Genomic DNA, 15,970 nt, shown 5'->3' with positions numbered 1-15,970 from the left:
ATATGAATTTTGACTGACGGTGGTTTGATGACATTGGTGGGAAAGTCGCTCCATATTCCAGAGCTGCAGTAGTAACAAGACTGGCCTATGCATCGGCCTGCCATGGATGAACTGCTCCGGGATGACCAAAGGGCCAGTCTTGTGACTACTGCAGCTCTGGAATATGGGATTGGCCCGTGGTGGGGTTGGATATCTCCACCATAAGGGCTGGCACCTGTAATGTGCAAATTTGTGGATGGTGCAACATGCAAAAAGCAGCTCAACTGGGGCGAAAGAGTGGCGGTTGAGGAAGACACAGGCAACAGAAAGCAGCACTTTTCAAAGGTGGCAGCTTGCGTCTTCTATTGCCTGTTCCTTCCCCGTTCTCAGCTCTTTCACTCCAGCAAGAGCCGTTTCTGTTTGCTTTCTGTTTGCTTTCTTTTCCTGTGCCTTCCCTGGACAGCGATGGCTGGGGCCATGTGGGGGGGCAGCAGAGGCGTCAGGGCTGTTCCCCCCACTCAGCAGGCTGGGTCTGGAGGAACGCGGAGAGTTGCGGGAGAGCACCAGAGGGTCAGAAGACGTACTCCAACGTCTCTCGGGGACCCCTTTTGTGTGGAGGCTAAAGGGGCCCCCAGAAAAGCTTCAGTTCTCACCTGCACAAACAGTGATGAGGCAAACTATGGGGCTTCCAAGGCACATAGCTCAATCCAATCCAACCAGGAGTTCCCACTGGTCCCGCAATAAGCCGGCAGCGAAGGTTGGATGCCCAGACCAACAGAACGCTGAGGAAGACTACTAACTAGGCAACACCCCCTTTCGATCTCCACACAAGAGGATTCTCCGAAGCTAAGCTCCAGGTTTCTCCCACTGCTTCCAAGCAGAGAAGGGTCCCTCCCTCCCTCCAGGCCTTGAAACCTCTCCCCGGAGCACACACATGCTGGGCTCTCCCCAGGACATGAGGGCATCTCTTGAGGAGGCCCCCACCCACCCACCCACCAGCAGCGAGCCCAGGTCGGAGGAAGAGAAAGGGGTTCCAGGGACCTGGCAATTGTGCTGCGCCCCACCCTTAGCAGAGCAGAGCACCGAGAGGGATGAGAAAACTAACGACAATGATATCCCTCCCATGCCGGGCCTCTGAACTGGATGCTGAGTGCAGGCATGCCCACTCCGCCCCCTCCCACCACCACCAGCCAGTACTTTTTCTGCCCTGGGAAGTCCCTACAATTCATGGCCATCGAGGAAGAGCCCAGGCCAGGATAGGTGAGCTGGAAGGTGCAGGAGTGCCATGCAAATGCAAGTAGCGTGGTGATCCTGCACCTTCCGGCCATCTCCATCACTGCTTCAGCCCATCTGTGCCACCAACCCCCTCTTGCTGCAACAGTATCATTCTCTCGTCCTGGCTGGCAAGAGCTGAACTGCTTTTTGCAGGTTTGTGCTCGGCTGAAGAGTGGGGGTCAGTGGGTGGGCAGACCATGTGGACAGCGCAGCCTTGTTTTCCCGTGCAGCCTGGATTAATTGCTTTGAGGGGGGTGCTTTGGGGGACATTTCTCTGCGGACCAAAATTTTTTTTCTCATGGACTACCAGTGAGCTGTGGCCCACTGGTTGGTGACCACTGGTTTATATCTTACCAATTTTAACCAGATTATTTTTCAAAAAAATATTCTTAGCTTTCAAATCTCGATGAAGTATTCGCCTGAAAGTAAAAAAGAAAACATTGTTCCAGTGATAAAAGAAAAAATAATTTGTTATTGTAATAAATGTGTCTTGTTATAAAACTTAAACATGTCCCTAACTGCATTAATATCATTGCTTTTGTGACTGCAATCCTGAATGCATTATTTAGCACCTAAGTCAATTTTTTATTTTGAATAATATTAATATCAAAGTTTTTTCCAAATAAATGGAGAAAGGACAGGCATAAAGTAGATACTGTACATCAAACTTTCTTTCTGATAACATCAAGAAAACGATAAAGATTTTTAAAAATATTTTAGCAATTCTGATTGAAAATGAATCAAAAAGTGTCTTACAGATATTGTTTGTCTTTTGCACAAGGAAAGCTGGTTTTGGGAAAATTAGTATATGATTAAAAGTATCTTACAAAAGAACGAGTCCTTGGTTAATGACAGATCAGAACTTTCATTGCTAAGCAATATTGTTGTGAAGCATGACATTACATGCTACATCACTTAGCAATGTCAATCCCAGCACATTTGGTTACCATTGTTAAGTAAAGCTCATGGATTTTTAAGCAAGTCCCAAGAGGTTGCAACAAGTGAACAGGCAGGTAAGGCATAGTGCATGGCATAGAGCATGACTGGCTGTTCCTGGGTGGTGAAGAATTTGTAAATGTACCATGAGTCATGGCATGAGTGTGGCAGGGGTAACTGCTAATAGGTGGGTGCATCAGTGGCCCACAAGGCACAGCATGAACATGGCAGAGCAAGGGATGGCTCACTGTGCACACAAAGTGGTTTTAAATCATCCTCTCACTTAAAAGATGACATTTTTAATGTGTTACTGTTTTTTAGTCACCAGTTCCCAGGTACCTGGTTTATACCTAAATCAGATTGATTTGGGATGAGAGGAAATCATATTCTGAGTGTGTATTGCAGTTGTTAGCAACATTTGCAACTGATCTTTGCAAACATACTAACTATAGGTATATTTATGATCTGGACTGATAACTCTATTCAAGAAAGCCTCCTTTAGCAGTCAATATTATGTCAGCATGGAGAAAGCTCAATTATTTTTACACAGTGTAAATGAATGCTGTATATGAAGGAAATATCTATTTCTTCCTGTTTGGACAATGAAATATTTTCACTTTCATAATAATAGTGAGATAAGAGAAAATTTCACATATGGAAAATAGTTTGCATGTTTACATTAGCTTTCTTAGGAAATAAGCCAAAATTTTCTTTCAATATATTTTCTATCTCATCTTTGCAGAAACAATAGTGAGATTTAAAATGGCAAACTTTGGAAAATATATTATTTAAAAGGGGCATTCACTTTAGCTACATATTAATAATCCAAATTCAGATAGCTGGACAGAATTTCATATTAGAGATAAATACCTATTTCCACAAGCTTTTAAAGACAGCTTGTGTCAGCAATCTCTATGCTCTATATCAGCAATCTAATAATGGAAACATAGCTTCAATTTATCGAATGACAAATGAAACTGCTGTACCTTTCGTGTAGGTAGTTTACTCCAAGTAATAATTGTATAAACCATTCTACTATTTGACTTTCAGGAAATTCTTTGCCACTTCTTTTGTACTCTTGAATTTTAAAGTCGAGATCTTGACCCTGAAACACAGGAGCAAATATCCATCTGATGAAAGCATTACATCTTAATTCATTAAAATTAGTGAAAAGGAAATTATTGAAAACAACCAGGGCATTTTCTATTGTTTTTACTAATAAATATTAATTTACATTTATATATCTGTTTTAATTCCATGAATGCTCTGTGCAATTCAGAAGCCTAGCGTGAGGACCTAGATAGCTTCTAAAGCTAATGCACTGCATATAATCATGATGTGCAAAGATCTGTGAGTTCAATTCCCAGCTGAAGGCTTGAACTCCATGGTGTTAACATCTGGCTACACACAATCGATGAATGCCAATGATGAAATCAGTCATATAGTGCGTTCTTATAAAAATAGGAAGGGCTTTGGAAAAACAGATTACAGTAATGGAACTTTTTGGCATAGAACAAATATCCATTTTTTCAATGTGTAAAACTGCTGCTTTTAATTTGGGCAAGACAGAGTGACCCTATAATCAGCTATTGATGAAAGTATTCTGAGGTGATCATAACATCCATAGACCTGCCAACTTACTGCAGCCTCATCATATAAATAGAATTTTTAAATTTTCTGCCCTACTGATTCTGGGGGTTGGAGGAGAGAAATATATAATTACTAAAGCTTAGAAGCAAACTACAGTTTTCATTGGCAAAGCATGCTGACTCCTGTAGTTCCTCACTCTCTCAGCAAACACAGCACTATCTTTAACTAATTGAAGAGGAAGGAAGCTTAGTCATTAAAACAATTGCTTTACAGTTAATTGACATTGACCTCATGCATTCAGGCTGTCAGCATATAAAATTCAATTCTAAGTTCAGAAAAATACCAATTTACTTTACATAAACTTTGTATAACTGTTTGGTTACTTACATTCTTGAAGAACATAAAGTACAAACCTAAGGGAACCAGAAGCTCCCATAAAGATCACTTAGTTTTTTAGTGACAATATCTCAGCCAGCTCATTTTCTAAAGTTGCACTGGATTGTCTCATGAAATTCTCTTAGGAAATTAATCTTGAGATTCTCTTAGCAAATTACCATAATAAGAATCCTGAAACAATATTGGGGTTGGGGGGACAGCATCCTTAAAACCTCTTAAGGACATTTATTTAACAGCTCTTAAGAAAAATAGTACAAAGTCTTACCTCACAGTATTCAGTAATGATGCAAAAACTCCCTCCTTCAACAAAACTTGTATAGAATTTAACAATGGCTGGATGGTCTAGCCTGGACAACAATTGTGCTTCCAAATTTGCTTCAACTGTTTCATTAGGCTTAAGGTTCCCCACAGAGATTTCTTTCAAAACTTTCCTTTTGATAAAATCAGTAAATCGTAAGATAAGATACTTGTACAACAGCTCTTTTTTCTAATCTGGCATTTTTAAACAGAGAATATAAATTTCATTCATACACATTTCAATATTTTTGATGTTTTCTTTCTATTCGGTGCTTTTATGGACTTTATTTGTGGTGATTTTGGGGATAGAAAATAACTGTATGTCACCATGGCCAATAAGATTAGGCAAGTCCTACTGAAGCATTTCTAACATTCTGTGCCTTTAATTTAAAATTTCCTATTTAGGACTATGTTACTGGGGGCTTTTTGTTTTCCTTAATGTTACCTGCATTAAAATGGCAACAGGTGGCAGAGTAAAAAATAGAAGCAAGCATGTAGGCTTTAAATATTGTAATGTAAGAGAAGCCATCAAGGATAAATCGATTAGCTTGCTTCACTGTGCGTCAGAAGACAATCTGGCTGACACAGTGACTAAGCCATTGGGTGGAGTCAGGATTGGGATTCAAATTTTTTAACAACCAGTTCTGTGGACGTGGTAGGCATGGCTTGGTGGTCATGTGATTGGGTGGGTGTGGCCAACCCGGCATCACTCACATCAAGGGGCGCTTCTCCTCGCCTGGCTTCTCATGACAGTGAGGATGCTGCAACAGTCATAAGTGTGAAAAACAGTCATAAATCACTTTTTTCAGTGCCATTGTAAGTTCGAATGGTCACCAGTTTTAGACTAAAACTCAAAAAGGGTATGTAAACTCATGTTTGAATGTCAATCTTTCTAGCTAGCCAAGAAGCCTTGCTGAATGTCACTCATCTTGGTTCCTTGTCATTAAAAGCTTCTTTCTGGCTAACTCCAACAGGGAAGTATTTCCACCCAACAGCAGTGTAAAAAGCTTAAAACAACCCTTCCTCTTTAAGAAAGTACCAGGAAAGAAGAAGAAAAACCCTCCTTCGGAGACAGTAAGTCTAGGCATACTGGGCTCAACAGCAGTAACTGTGAGAGGGGTCTTGTAGGACTAACACTTAATTACTTAAATATGATCCAGCAGTGTGTGGCAGCAACTAAAAAAAGCAACACAATCCTAGGTTGCATTAACATTGAGATAGAATCAAGACCATGTGAAGTATTAATATTGCTTTATTAAGACTTAATAAGACCACACTTAGGATACTGCACTCAGTTTTGGTCACCATATTATAAAAAAGATGTAAAGATTCTGGAAACAGTACAGAAAAGAGCAACAAAGATGATTAGGAGGCTAAAACATATGAAGAATGGTTACAGGAATTGGGTATGTCAAGTCTAGTGAAAAGAAGGACTAGAGCTAGGTCGACATGACAACAAAATTTCCATATTTGAGGGGCTGCCACAAAGAAGAGGGTCACCCTATTTTTCAAAGCATCAGAAGGCAAGACAAGAAACAATAGGTGGAAATTAATCAAGAAGAGAAGCAATCTAGAATTGAGGAGAAATCTTCTGACATTGAGAATAGTTTTCCAATGGAATAGCTTTCCTACAGAAGTAGTAGGTGTTCTATCACTAGAGATGTTAAAAAAGATATTAGACAGCCACTTGTCTGGAAAATCTATAGGATTTCCTGCTTGAGCACGGGGTTAGAATAGACCTCCAAGGTCTCTTTCACCTTTGTTATTCTGTTCTTACTATTGATGATGATCATTTTTAATTGAAGTTATACAAAACACTTTTCATATATTTTAAAATGGGAATTCAGAATTTTTATATTGAATAAATAAAAATTGTATGCCTGTATTCAATAGCAAACCTTTCCATGCATTTTAATCAATAAGATACTAAAAATATATTATGGCTTTATATTAGAGCTTGATACAAGAAAACACTGTATACTGTAATAAGGTTTTAGATGAGCACAGCTAAACATTTTCAGTACAATTTGAGTAAATCAGAGGGTCTAAACAGTATGAAGAGAACACTGCAACTGATATTCACAATAATAAAAATTCATATTCTGTAAAGAAAAGGGAAGCTACAGTATTTGTTTTCAGGGAGTAAACAATAAATCCTTTTAAACTATCTTTTCATAAACACTGATACCTGGCAATATGTACATGAACCTTTTTTGAACATACCATTTGCTAAAACTTACCTATACATAAGATAATAATAAAATACAGAATATAGTTTTCTGAATTACTGCAAACTTTCTGCTATTAAAATAGATAATATTTAAAGTAATCTTCTCATCTTTGATTTGACAGCATGACATTGTTTTTTCCTGCTTACAGATCATGTCACTAAACTGTCAAAAACAATGAGCTTTCCTTAAATATCACTTAATAGAAAATCTTTATGCATCAAAAGGCAGCAATAATATCTTCACATCGCAGAACAGCTTGTCCTTTACTTCACTCTGATTTCACTATTGCCATCACCTGTCAAGCCACGATATATATTTATCTTATTAAAATTCTATCACTAGATGGCAAATGAAAAATTTGTATACTTATAAATTAGATAAGAGATAACCATGTATTTTTATTATTAAAATCATAGCTGGTCTTTTCACTAACTGAAAGTTTTACAGAATACTAGAATTGTTGCAGGAAAAGTGAATAAAATGGATTTAAAACATTTAAATATTTTTTGCAAAGGAAATTATATCTTCTGCAAAGAGTTTTTACTTTCCCCTTTTGAAATATTTATTTAGAAAAATTTAGACTGTGAGGGGCAAATAACATGGGTATTGTTATTTGTTAACTACTATAATTACCTTGTATTTTATTTTTTATGTTTTAAATACATTTATTTATTCAATGTTTTGACAATTAAAAACAAATTTCCACATTTTACAACATTACTTATAGCAGTATTTACATTTGTAAGTGTCTTCTATTATCGTGTTATCCATCTCTGTATTTGCTTCTGTTATTCTAGCATTTTATACATATATACATTTGTATTTACATTTATTTACACATAAACCTTATTGTATTATGATACTACATACAGTATCATTTTATGTCTTTTTCTTGTCCATTCGTACCAATTTTATAGTATTTTCCTTCTTCCTTATTCTTCAATAACTTCGTCAATCTGTCCATCTCTGCGCATTCGTATACCTTGTTAATTATTGCAGCTTCTTGGGGGGTGTCATAGCCTGTTTCCAATTTTGGGCGAAGGAGATTCTGTCAGCCATTATGATATGGAGCATTAAATATTGGTGTTTTCTATTCATATTAGGTTCTAACATGCCTAACAAGAAGATTTCTGGTTTAAATTTAATTCTCTGTTTTGTTATTTCCTACTATGATTTGATTTTTCGCCAATATCTCCATGCATGGGGGCACGTCCACCAAATGTGGAAATATGTTCCCTGCTTATGGTTACATCTCCAACATTTAGCTATCATATTTGGGAACATTTTGGCTATTCTCGCTGGAGGGAGGTGGTGCCAGCAGTAAAACATTTTATATATGTTCCCTTTGTAGGAGACTGACAATGTTAACTTATAGTTTACCTGCCAAATACATTCCCACGATTCCAAATCAATGCTGTGGCCCACATTTTTGGTCCAGGTTATCATACTTTAACAGTTTCCTTTTTCCTTTTATAATCCAATGGGTAATTATATATCTTGCTAATCATTTTTTTCCACCCCTTGTAGTATTTTATCTAACTCTTGTTGAATTATATAAAAACCAAATTGCTCCTTGTTCTTTTTGTATTGTGTTTGAACCTGCAAATAAGGCCACCATCCTATTTCAATTCCCTGGGATTCTAATTGGTTCCGTGTTTTTAATTCCCCCTTTTCATTTAACAGATTTCTATGTTCTATCATTTTGTTGAAATCTAGAGTATTGGGATATATTAGTGCTTCCATTGTTGATAACCATAATGGCACCTTCACATAATGGTTCTTTTTTAGTTTCTCCCATATAGATAGCAGAGTATCTCTCCCCCAATGGAAATAGGCATGATGTTTACTTTGCCCATCCCAAAGAAACACATGCCAGCCAAGTTGTAGGTCGTAATCCTCTATCGTTAATATTCTTTTATCTGTTAAATTAATCCAATCCTTAATCCATGTAGTTATTGCCGCCTGATAATATAATTCAAAGTCTGGGAGATCAAATCCTCCCTTGCTTCTACTATCTTGCAATAATTTATATTTTATTCTAGCTTTTTTCTTCTGCCAAATAAAGTTCTATATTTTTTATTTAGGTTCTCAAAAAAGTTCCTTCCTAGTTTGACTGGCACCGTTTGGAACAAAAATAGTAACTTGGTAACACATTCATTTTTACAGTTGTAATCCACCCCAGCAGTGACAATTGTATCTCAGCCCAGTTATCTAAATCTTTTTGAATTTGAAGTATTAATTTATCATAATTGTCTTCTTTTATCGACGAACATTTCACTGTGAGCCAAATTCTGAGATATTTTACTTTTCTTACTATCTACATACCTAATTTATTTGCTAGTTCTTCATTTTGTTTTGGTACAGTTTTTAGTTATTATTTTAGATTTTTCTTTATTAATTTTAAGCCCTGCCATCTTTCCAAATTCTTCTATTTCACTCATTAGTGTAGAACTTGTTTCTTTTGGGTCTTCCATTATAAATACCATGTAATCGGCAAAGGCTTGGAGTTTATACTCCTCTTTTTTGACAGTTAATCCTTTGATATCTCGATTTTGTCTTATCTTGACAACAATATTTCTTCAGACACTATATATAATAAGGGGACAATGGACATCCTTGCCTCACTCCTTTACTTATTTCTAAATCATCTGTGGTTTCTCCATTCATTATTACTTACTTTGCCATTTGTACTTTATAAATTGTTTTGATAAGTTGATATGGTATTCCCTGTTAGAAGAATGAGTACACTCAGGGAAATGTAGTGAGAGTGGTATTGAATAACACACAACCAGCATATAGATACACTGAATAGTAAAATGTAGGTTTTACTTCCAGTAAATGGGTAAACAAAGTCCAAAAAACAGTCCAAATCATACACAGTTAAAGTAGTTAGTATCAGTCCAAGGATAATCCAAAAACAAAGTCAAGTATCATAAACAAAGTTGAATAAATGGAGTTTGCTAACTGTTGCAAAACTCACAGCAATCAATTACTAAGATAAGCTACCAATTAATGATTGATAAATATATTTATCAAAAACAAGACTTTGTACATCATTGTGACTAAATTCCTGGCTCATTGGTGTTTTAGCCAGTTTACAAAGTTCCATTTTAAAATTCTTTAGTAACTGGTTAATTTTGTCTGCCGGTGAGATTTTTGTATCCTCCCCTAGTTTTATAAATTTTTAAACCGTTAAATCTCTCCTAAATGTTTTATTTTAAATTTATTTTCTAACAGTGAAATAATCCCAGTAGCTTCTTGTTCAGTCCTGGTGATTAATGCTATGTCATCAGTGAACAATAGCAACAATGAAACTACACCATCACTTTCCTTTTTGAATAAACATAAAGCCTATCTTTGTTAATTCCTTTACTATACACTGGTTCCATTCATAGCCTGATTGCTTTAAGCCATAAAGACTCTTTTTTAATCTCCAGCAATCACTTTTGTTATCAGTTTTTATTCCCAAAGGCTTCTTTAAATATATAGTATGCTGCAACGGTGCATGAAGATATGCCGTCTCCACATCTAAATGGTTTATTGTGTATTTGTTCTTAGCTGCCCACACTAATGCTGCTCGTAATGTGGTAGCCTTCAGATTAGGTGCAAACACCTCATCATAGTCATTGGATGACTGATCGAACCCTTGTGCTACTAACCTGGCTTTATGGGTAACAGTCCCATCTACACCTGTCTTAATTTTATAAATCCACTTATACCCTATGGCATGCTTACCTGGTCGTAACCTGACATTTTCATATACCTCCAAACTTTGTAAAGGTTTCAGTTCCTTATCCATTGCTTTCTGCCAAGCAGCCTGATCCTTAGCAGGATACAGTTTCAGTTCATTATAGTTACTAGGAACTGTATTTACTTGGCATACAATACTTGCCTGATATCTATCTGGTGGTCGTATTACACTGAACGGCTAGGCAACTCAGGGCTTACTAGTGAACTCTCCTGTTCCACCTGCTCCTGTTCTTCTACCTCCTCCTGTGCCTGTTCTTCCTCCTTAATTTTATTGATGGTTTAACTATATCATCATTAGGGATTACTTGGGTGTTGATAACTACATCATTGTTAGATTCCTCTTCTAGTTTATTCCACCCAACGTGTTCAAGAAATTTAGCACTAGTGCTACAGTACATATTAGCTATGCCTTGATCCCAAAATCTAAATGATCTGTGGTTGGCCTCGTAACCTACGAAAAATAATTTCCTAGCTCTATGTTGCCCTTTCAGTCTTACTTGTGAGGAAATATGCACCTATGCTGGAGCTCCAAATGTGTGTAGATAACTTAAATTTGGTTTCCTGCCATGCCAGCGAGTGAATGGCAATTCACCAGTTGTGTTCACCACATTGTTCAACACATGATTGCTACACATTATGGCCTCACCCCACAGTGTTTCAGGCAAATCTGAATCGGATAACATAGTGTGAGCCATGGCTTGTAACATTTGCCCTCCTCGTTCTATAAACGAGTTAAGTTGTGGCCTGTAAGGGGCAGAACGCTCATGCTCAATACCAGCCAATTTTAACATAGTTTGTAATCTATTGCTAATAAACCCAGTCCCGTTATCAGTAACTAAAGTAATTAGCTTATGTTTCATTTTTCTCTCTGCAAACCTTAGCCAATTAAAGAAATGTTGGAATGTTTCTGTTTTGTTTTTCATTAAATAACAGAAACTGTATCGTGAGTAATGATCCATTATACTCAAACATAGCAGGCACCTCCCAAACTAGGTTCCTTAGGACCAATTATGTCAGCAAACACAATCTTAAAAGGTGCTTTGGTCTTAAAACCATTCAGTCTGTTTGCTGGAGTAACCTTGCTTTTCTCCTGGTTACAGGCATTACAGTTTAAGTACTTGCTAGAGGGTTTTAATTTTACTCCCTCTGACAATTTGACAGTTTGTTTCAGCATTTTGAAATATGTCCCAGATGTCTATGCAGTAAATGTATACATTCGTCATGTGGCTTAACATTGTTATAAACCAAGTTAGCCATCTGCAACTGGTCATCCTGTATAACATATAAATCATTCTCTAAAGTAGCAGTAACACTTTTACCCTCTTTCTCTATTATATAGTTATCTCCCCTAAAGGTTACTACATAACCAATATTAACTAAAGCCCTTACTGATAACAAATTAAATTTCAGTTTAGGTACATATAACATAGATAAATGCTCATTTACACATGAACAATATGCAGTACCTTCACCAGATACATGTTGTTTACTCATGCACATCTTTACAAACCTCTATTTCTAGTAATGCACTGTGATGCTCCACTATCAACTACCCACAAATCATGGTTTACAATTGAATTGCTAGACATAGCTAAATTAGCATTCTTCTTAGCTTTCTGGTGATTACTAGTATTCTGTCATTTTCCCTTCTTACAGAATCTAGCTATATTTCCCTTAGCCCCACAAGAAAAACATTTCCTAACAGTATAGGCAGTTGAAGACAAATCCTCTTCTTGTGGTTGTTTCTCTCACAGTTGGTCTCTTTCCAGCCTTCTTCTTGCCTCTTCTAACAATTGTCCGGTTATGTCAGTCAATGTCAGTTCATTTCTGGTCAGGACTTCCAGTGAAGATATGTAACCATCATAACTTTCATCCAAGGAGGAAAAAACCTGATGCAGTTCTAAAAAATCAGTTCCTTTTCATGTAGCTCCTGAAAAGTTCTTTTGATGAAGTTCAAATGAGCTAACATATCTCCACCTTTCAGAAGACATACTCTAAACAGTTTACGTGTAAGTTGTATGTGTGCACCTACACTGTCATGAACATAAATCCTCTTCAAATTCTCCCAACACCTAGCAGCAGACTCTTCTCCACGAATATGGACTACCTGCTGGTCACTAAATGTTAGTCCAACTATACAAAGAGCTCATTCGTTGTTCCATTTTAAGTCAGCTAACTTTTTGGCATTGTCCTCATTATTTGTATCCCAAGCATTTACATCCGGTGGGTCTTGAACTGCAGCCCATAACCCTTCCCTACGCAGACGTAGACTGCACTTCATAGACCAGGAAACATAGTTTGTTCCATCCAACCGGGTTATCAGTGATAGACTTGTTGACGGATCTTGTGCCATCTTTACCAAGAGAGTAACCCACAATTAAACAGTAAACAGCTGTCTATATACGGTACTGTGTATTCACACTAACTCTCAGTTATCTGAGCCTGGTATGGCCTGGGCCCATAACCAGTGTTGAGGTAATTCGCTGTTAGGAGAATGAGTGCACACAGGGAAATGTAGTGAGAGTGGTATTGAATAACACACAACCAGCATATAGATACACTGAATAGTAAAATGTAGGTTTTACTTCCAGTAAATGGGTAAACAAAGTCCAACAAACAGTCCAAATCATACACAGTTAAAGTAGTTAGTATAAGTCCAGGGATAATCCAAAAACAAAGTCAAGTATCATACACAAAGTTCAGTAAACAGTTTGCTAATAGTTGCAAAACTCACAGCAATCTGATCAGAATGACGATCAGGCAAGATGGCAAAACAGGAAATGCAAGAAAAGGAAACCAGGTTTCTGGCTCCATCTTATAGCCATTGGAGGAACCTCAGCCAATCACACTTACAGCATTCTCTTAAAGATACAGTAATAAATGACTATCCTGGTTTATATATTTCCAACCCAACTGTTAGGTGACTATCATTCCTAACATAAGTCCCAAAAAATTTTCACCAAATTGCATATTTGTCAATTGTTTGATGAGAAAACGCCAATTTAAGTTATCAAATGGTTTCTGGGCATCCAAGAACATAAGCGCCATAGGTTTATTTGGGTGCATCTCATAATATTCTAGGACGTCCATAATCAATCTTGTGTTGGTCTTCATCTGCCTATTTGGGAGAAAGCCATTCTGGTCAGAATGAATAATTTTGTTTAGTATCTTTTTCAGTCTTTCAGACATTATTGTAGCTAAAATCTTATAGTCCACATTTAGAAGCGAGATCAGTCTGTAATTTCTTATTTGCTGAGAGTCTGTCTGTTCCTTGTGTATAAGTGCTATGTATGCCTCTGTCCACGTCTTCAGTATTTTAGCTCATTCTAAAGCCTCATTATACAAATCCAGCATTAATTCCTCCAATAATCCTTGGAATTCTTTATAGAACTCTGATGGTATCCCATCTGGCCCTGGAGTTTTATTCGCTTTTTGTTTCCCACTGCATCTTTAATTTCTTTTATAGTTATTTTATCATTTAAAAATATTTTTCTACATCCTATATTTTAGGCAAATACTTTTCTTTGAGATATTGGATGAGGTCCTCTTCTGAGATTTCTTCCTGGGTATACCAATTAGCAAAAACAACAACAACAATGGGCAATCACTTTCTTTTCATCTCCCATTTTCATCTCTTAAGGTTACTATTGTTCTTTTTTCCTGTTCCTTCTTTAGCTTGTGTGCCAACCATCTCCCTGGTTTGTTCACATTCTCAAAATAGTTTTGCTTCACTAATTTAATTTTCCTGGCCAATTCCTCCTGTACATAAAAATTTATTTCACGTTTCACCAAGTCCATTTCTCTTTTGAGATTTTTATTGTTAGGGTCTTTTTGTATGGTGGCGTCCAAGTTTTCCAATTTCCCCTGACTTTCTTTCTGTTGTTTCTTTTTTTCTTTTTACAGCATAGACAATTGTTAAGCCTTTTACATAAGTCTTTGTTGTATCCCATAAATTTTGCACTGTTGTCTGCTCTTTCAGATTAATTTTGAAGAATACTTTTAATTCCTTTTCTATCATCCAAATATATTCTTTATCTCTTAATAGATCTTTATTAAAAGTCCACCTTCCAATCCTCCTCTTTCCTCTCCATTTAATTTTAATTGGATTATGATTAGCCCAGGTATTCAGCATTCAGCATTCATCTCCATTTCATCTTACGTTTTCCATTAATCCTGAGTCCATCCATATCAAGTCTATTCTGGACCATGATTGGTGGGGATTAGAAAAGAATGTAAATTGACTTTTGAGGGTTTAATTCCCTCCAAACATCTTTCAAGTTCAATTCTATTGCCATTTTATTAAATGTAGATGGAATTGTTCTTCTCTTTTTTTTTACTGTTTTTACTACTTTTATAATCTTTTTCTATGTTTGGAACTGTGTTGTAGTCTCCTATTATACACACATTCACCTGTTTGGTTTCTGTTATCTTCCAATGGAGTTTAGAGTAAAAATCTTTCTGGTTTGTGTTTGGGACATATATTGTTACCAACAATATCTTCTTCTGATCCAAAGTGATTTCTATAAATAACATCCTTCCTTCCTCATCCTTATAAATCTGCCTTGGGTTTAGCCAATCTTTTATGTATACCACAATACCTCTTTTTTTTATTTGTCAGGGCCAGATACAGTTTGCCTAGTTTAGGAAATTCTAAAAAATCTGCTTGCTGTTTTGAGATATGGACTTCTTGCATATATATGATATTTGCATTTTGATTCTTAAGTTTTTCAAATACCTGTTTCCTTTTTACTGGTGAATTTAGACTGTTTATGTTAATTGACAATAAGGTAATTTCTCTTTCCATGTAAGTGTTTGTATAGGGCAGTTCTTGTCTCTTTTCTTACTCTAAGTTCTCTTCTGGGTTTGTTGTTTTCTTCTTCCTCTCAGGTTTTCTGTTCTTTTAGTGTCTGTTCTGTTTCCTTATCTTCAGATATTTGCTCTTCCTGACTCCTACTCTCCAGTTCCTCCCTGTTTTCTTGTTCTTCTTTGGGTCCCAAATATCACTCATGAAATTCATGTGCTATATCCAATTAGTCGATTTTGTAGTTCTTTTCCTGCCAAGATATTAGAATTCTTTCTGGGATACGCCATCCTGTTTTTAATCAGTTGGGATCAGTTTCTCCCTGCTGTCTAACTCTCCTGGGTATTTGTTTCAGTGTCACCACCTCATTTATATGAGTTAAACCACTATAAATCTACCTTCATTCTCTCCACAGCTACAAGTATAGAAGTTCTTACTTATACAAAAAAGGTTTCCAAGAATGAGGGAAAGAAAAAAAGGATATTAATTTTACCAGAATATTACTTCTTATTCATATATATTCAACCTATTATTATTCAATATGCAAGAGTTGTTCGAATAACTCTATTTAAGTATTCTAGCTATTACATATATTAAGTATCTACTGTATATTATAAGTGCTATTTGCAAAACCTCCAATCTTCTTTCTTCACTGAGGAGTTCTTATCTCAAGATGTCTTCTTTCCAAAAAGAAATGCACAATCATTATAACTCA

At 36.5% G+C, this 15,970-nt stretch overlaps 1 protein-coding gene across 4 annotated transcripts in view; it reads right to left on the bottom strand.

The window, feature by feature from the left end:
* NEK11 (NIMA related kinase 11) overlaps positions 1-15,970 on the bottom strand; it is a 249,474-nt gene that overhangs the window by 120,484 nt on the left and 113,020 nt on the right. For all 4 annotated transcript variants that reach the window (XM_087916704.1, XM_087916703.1, XM_087916701.1 and 1 more), the window contains 3 exons: positions 4,442-4,607; positions 3,177-3,295; positions 1,609-1,673 (listed from right to left, as the gene is read on the bottom strand). In XM_087916704.1, coding sequence (XP_087772830.1) covers positions 1,609-1,673; positions 3,177-3,295; positions 4,442-4,607 — 350 coding nt within the window. The remainder of the gene's footprint in view (positions 1-1,608; positions 1,674-3,176; positions 3,296-4,441; positions 4,608-15,970) is intronic.

The sequence above is a fragment of the Pseudonaja textilis genome, chromosome Z (assembly GCF_049901715.1).
Source record: "Pseudonaja textilis isolate UNSWEBS1 chromosome Z, rPseTex1.2, whole genome shotgun sequence".
Classification (NCBI taxonomy): Eukaryota; Metazoa; Chordata; class Lepidosauria; order Squamata; family Elapidae; genus Pseudonaja; species Pseudonaja textilis.
The sequence above is the reverse complement of the archived record's forward strand: the minus strand, read 5'-3'. Positions and strand labels throughout refer to the sequence as shown.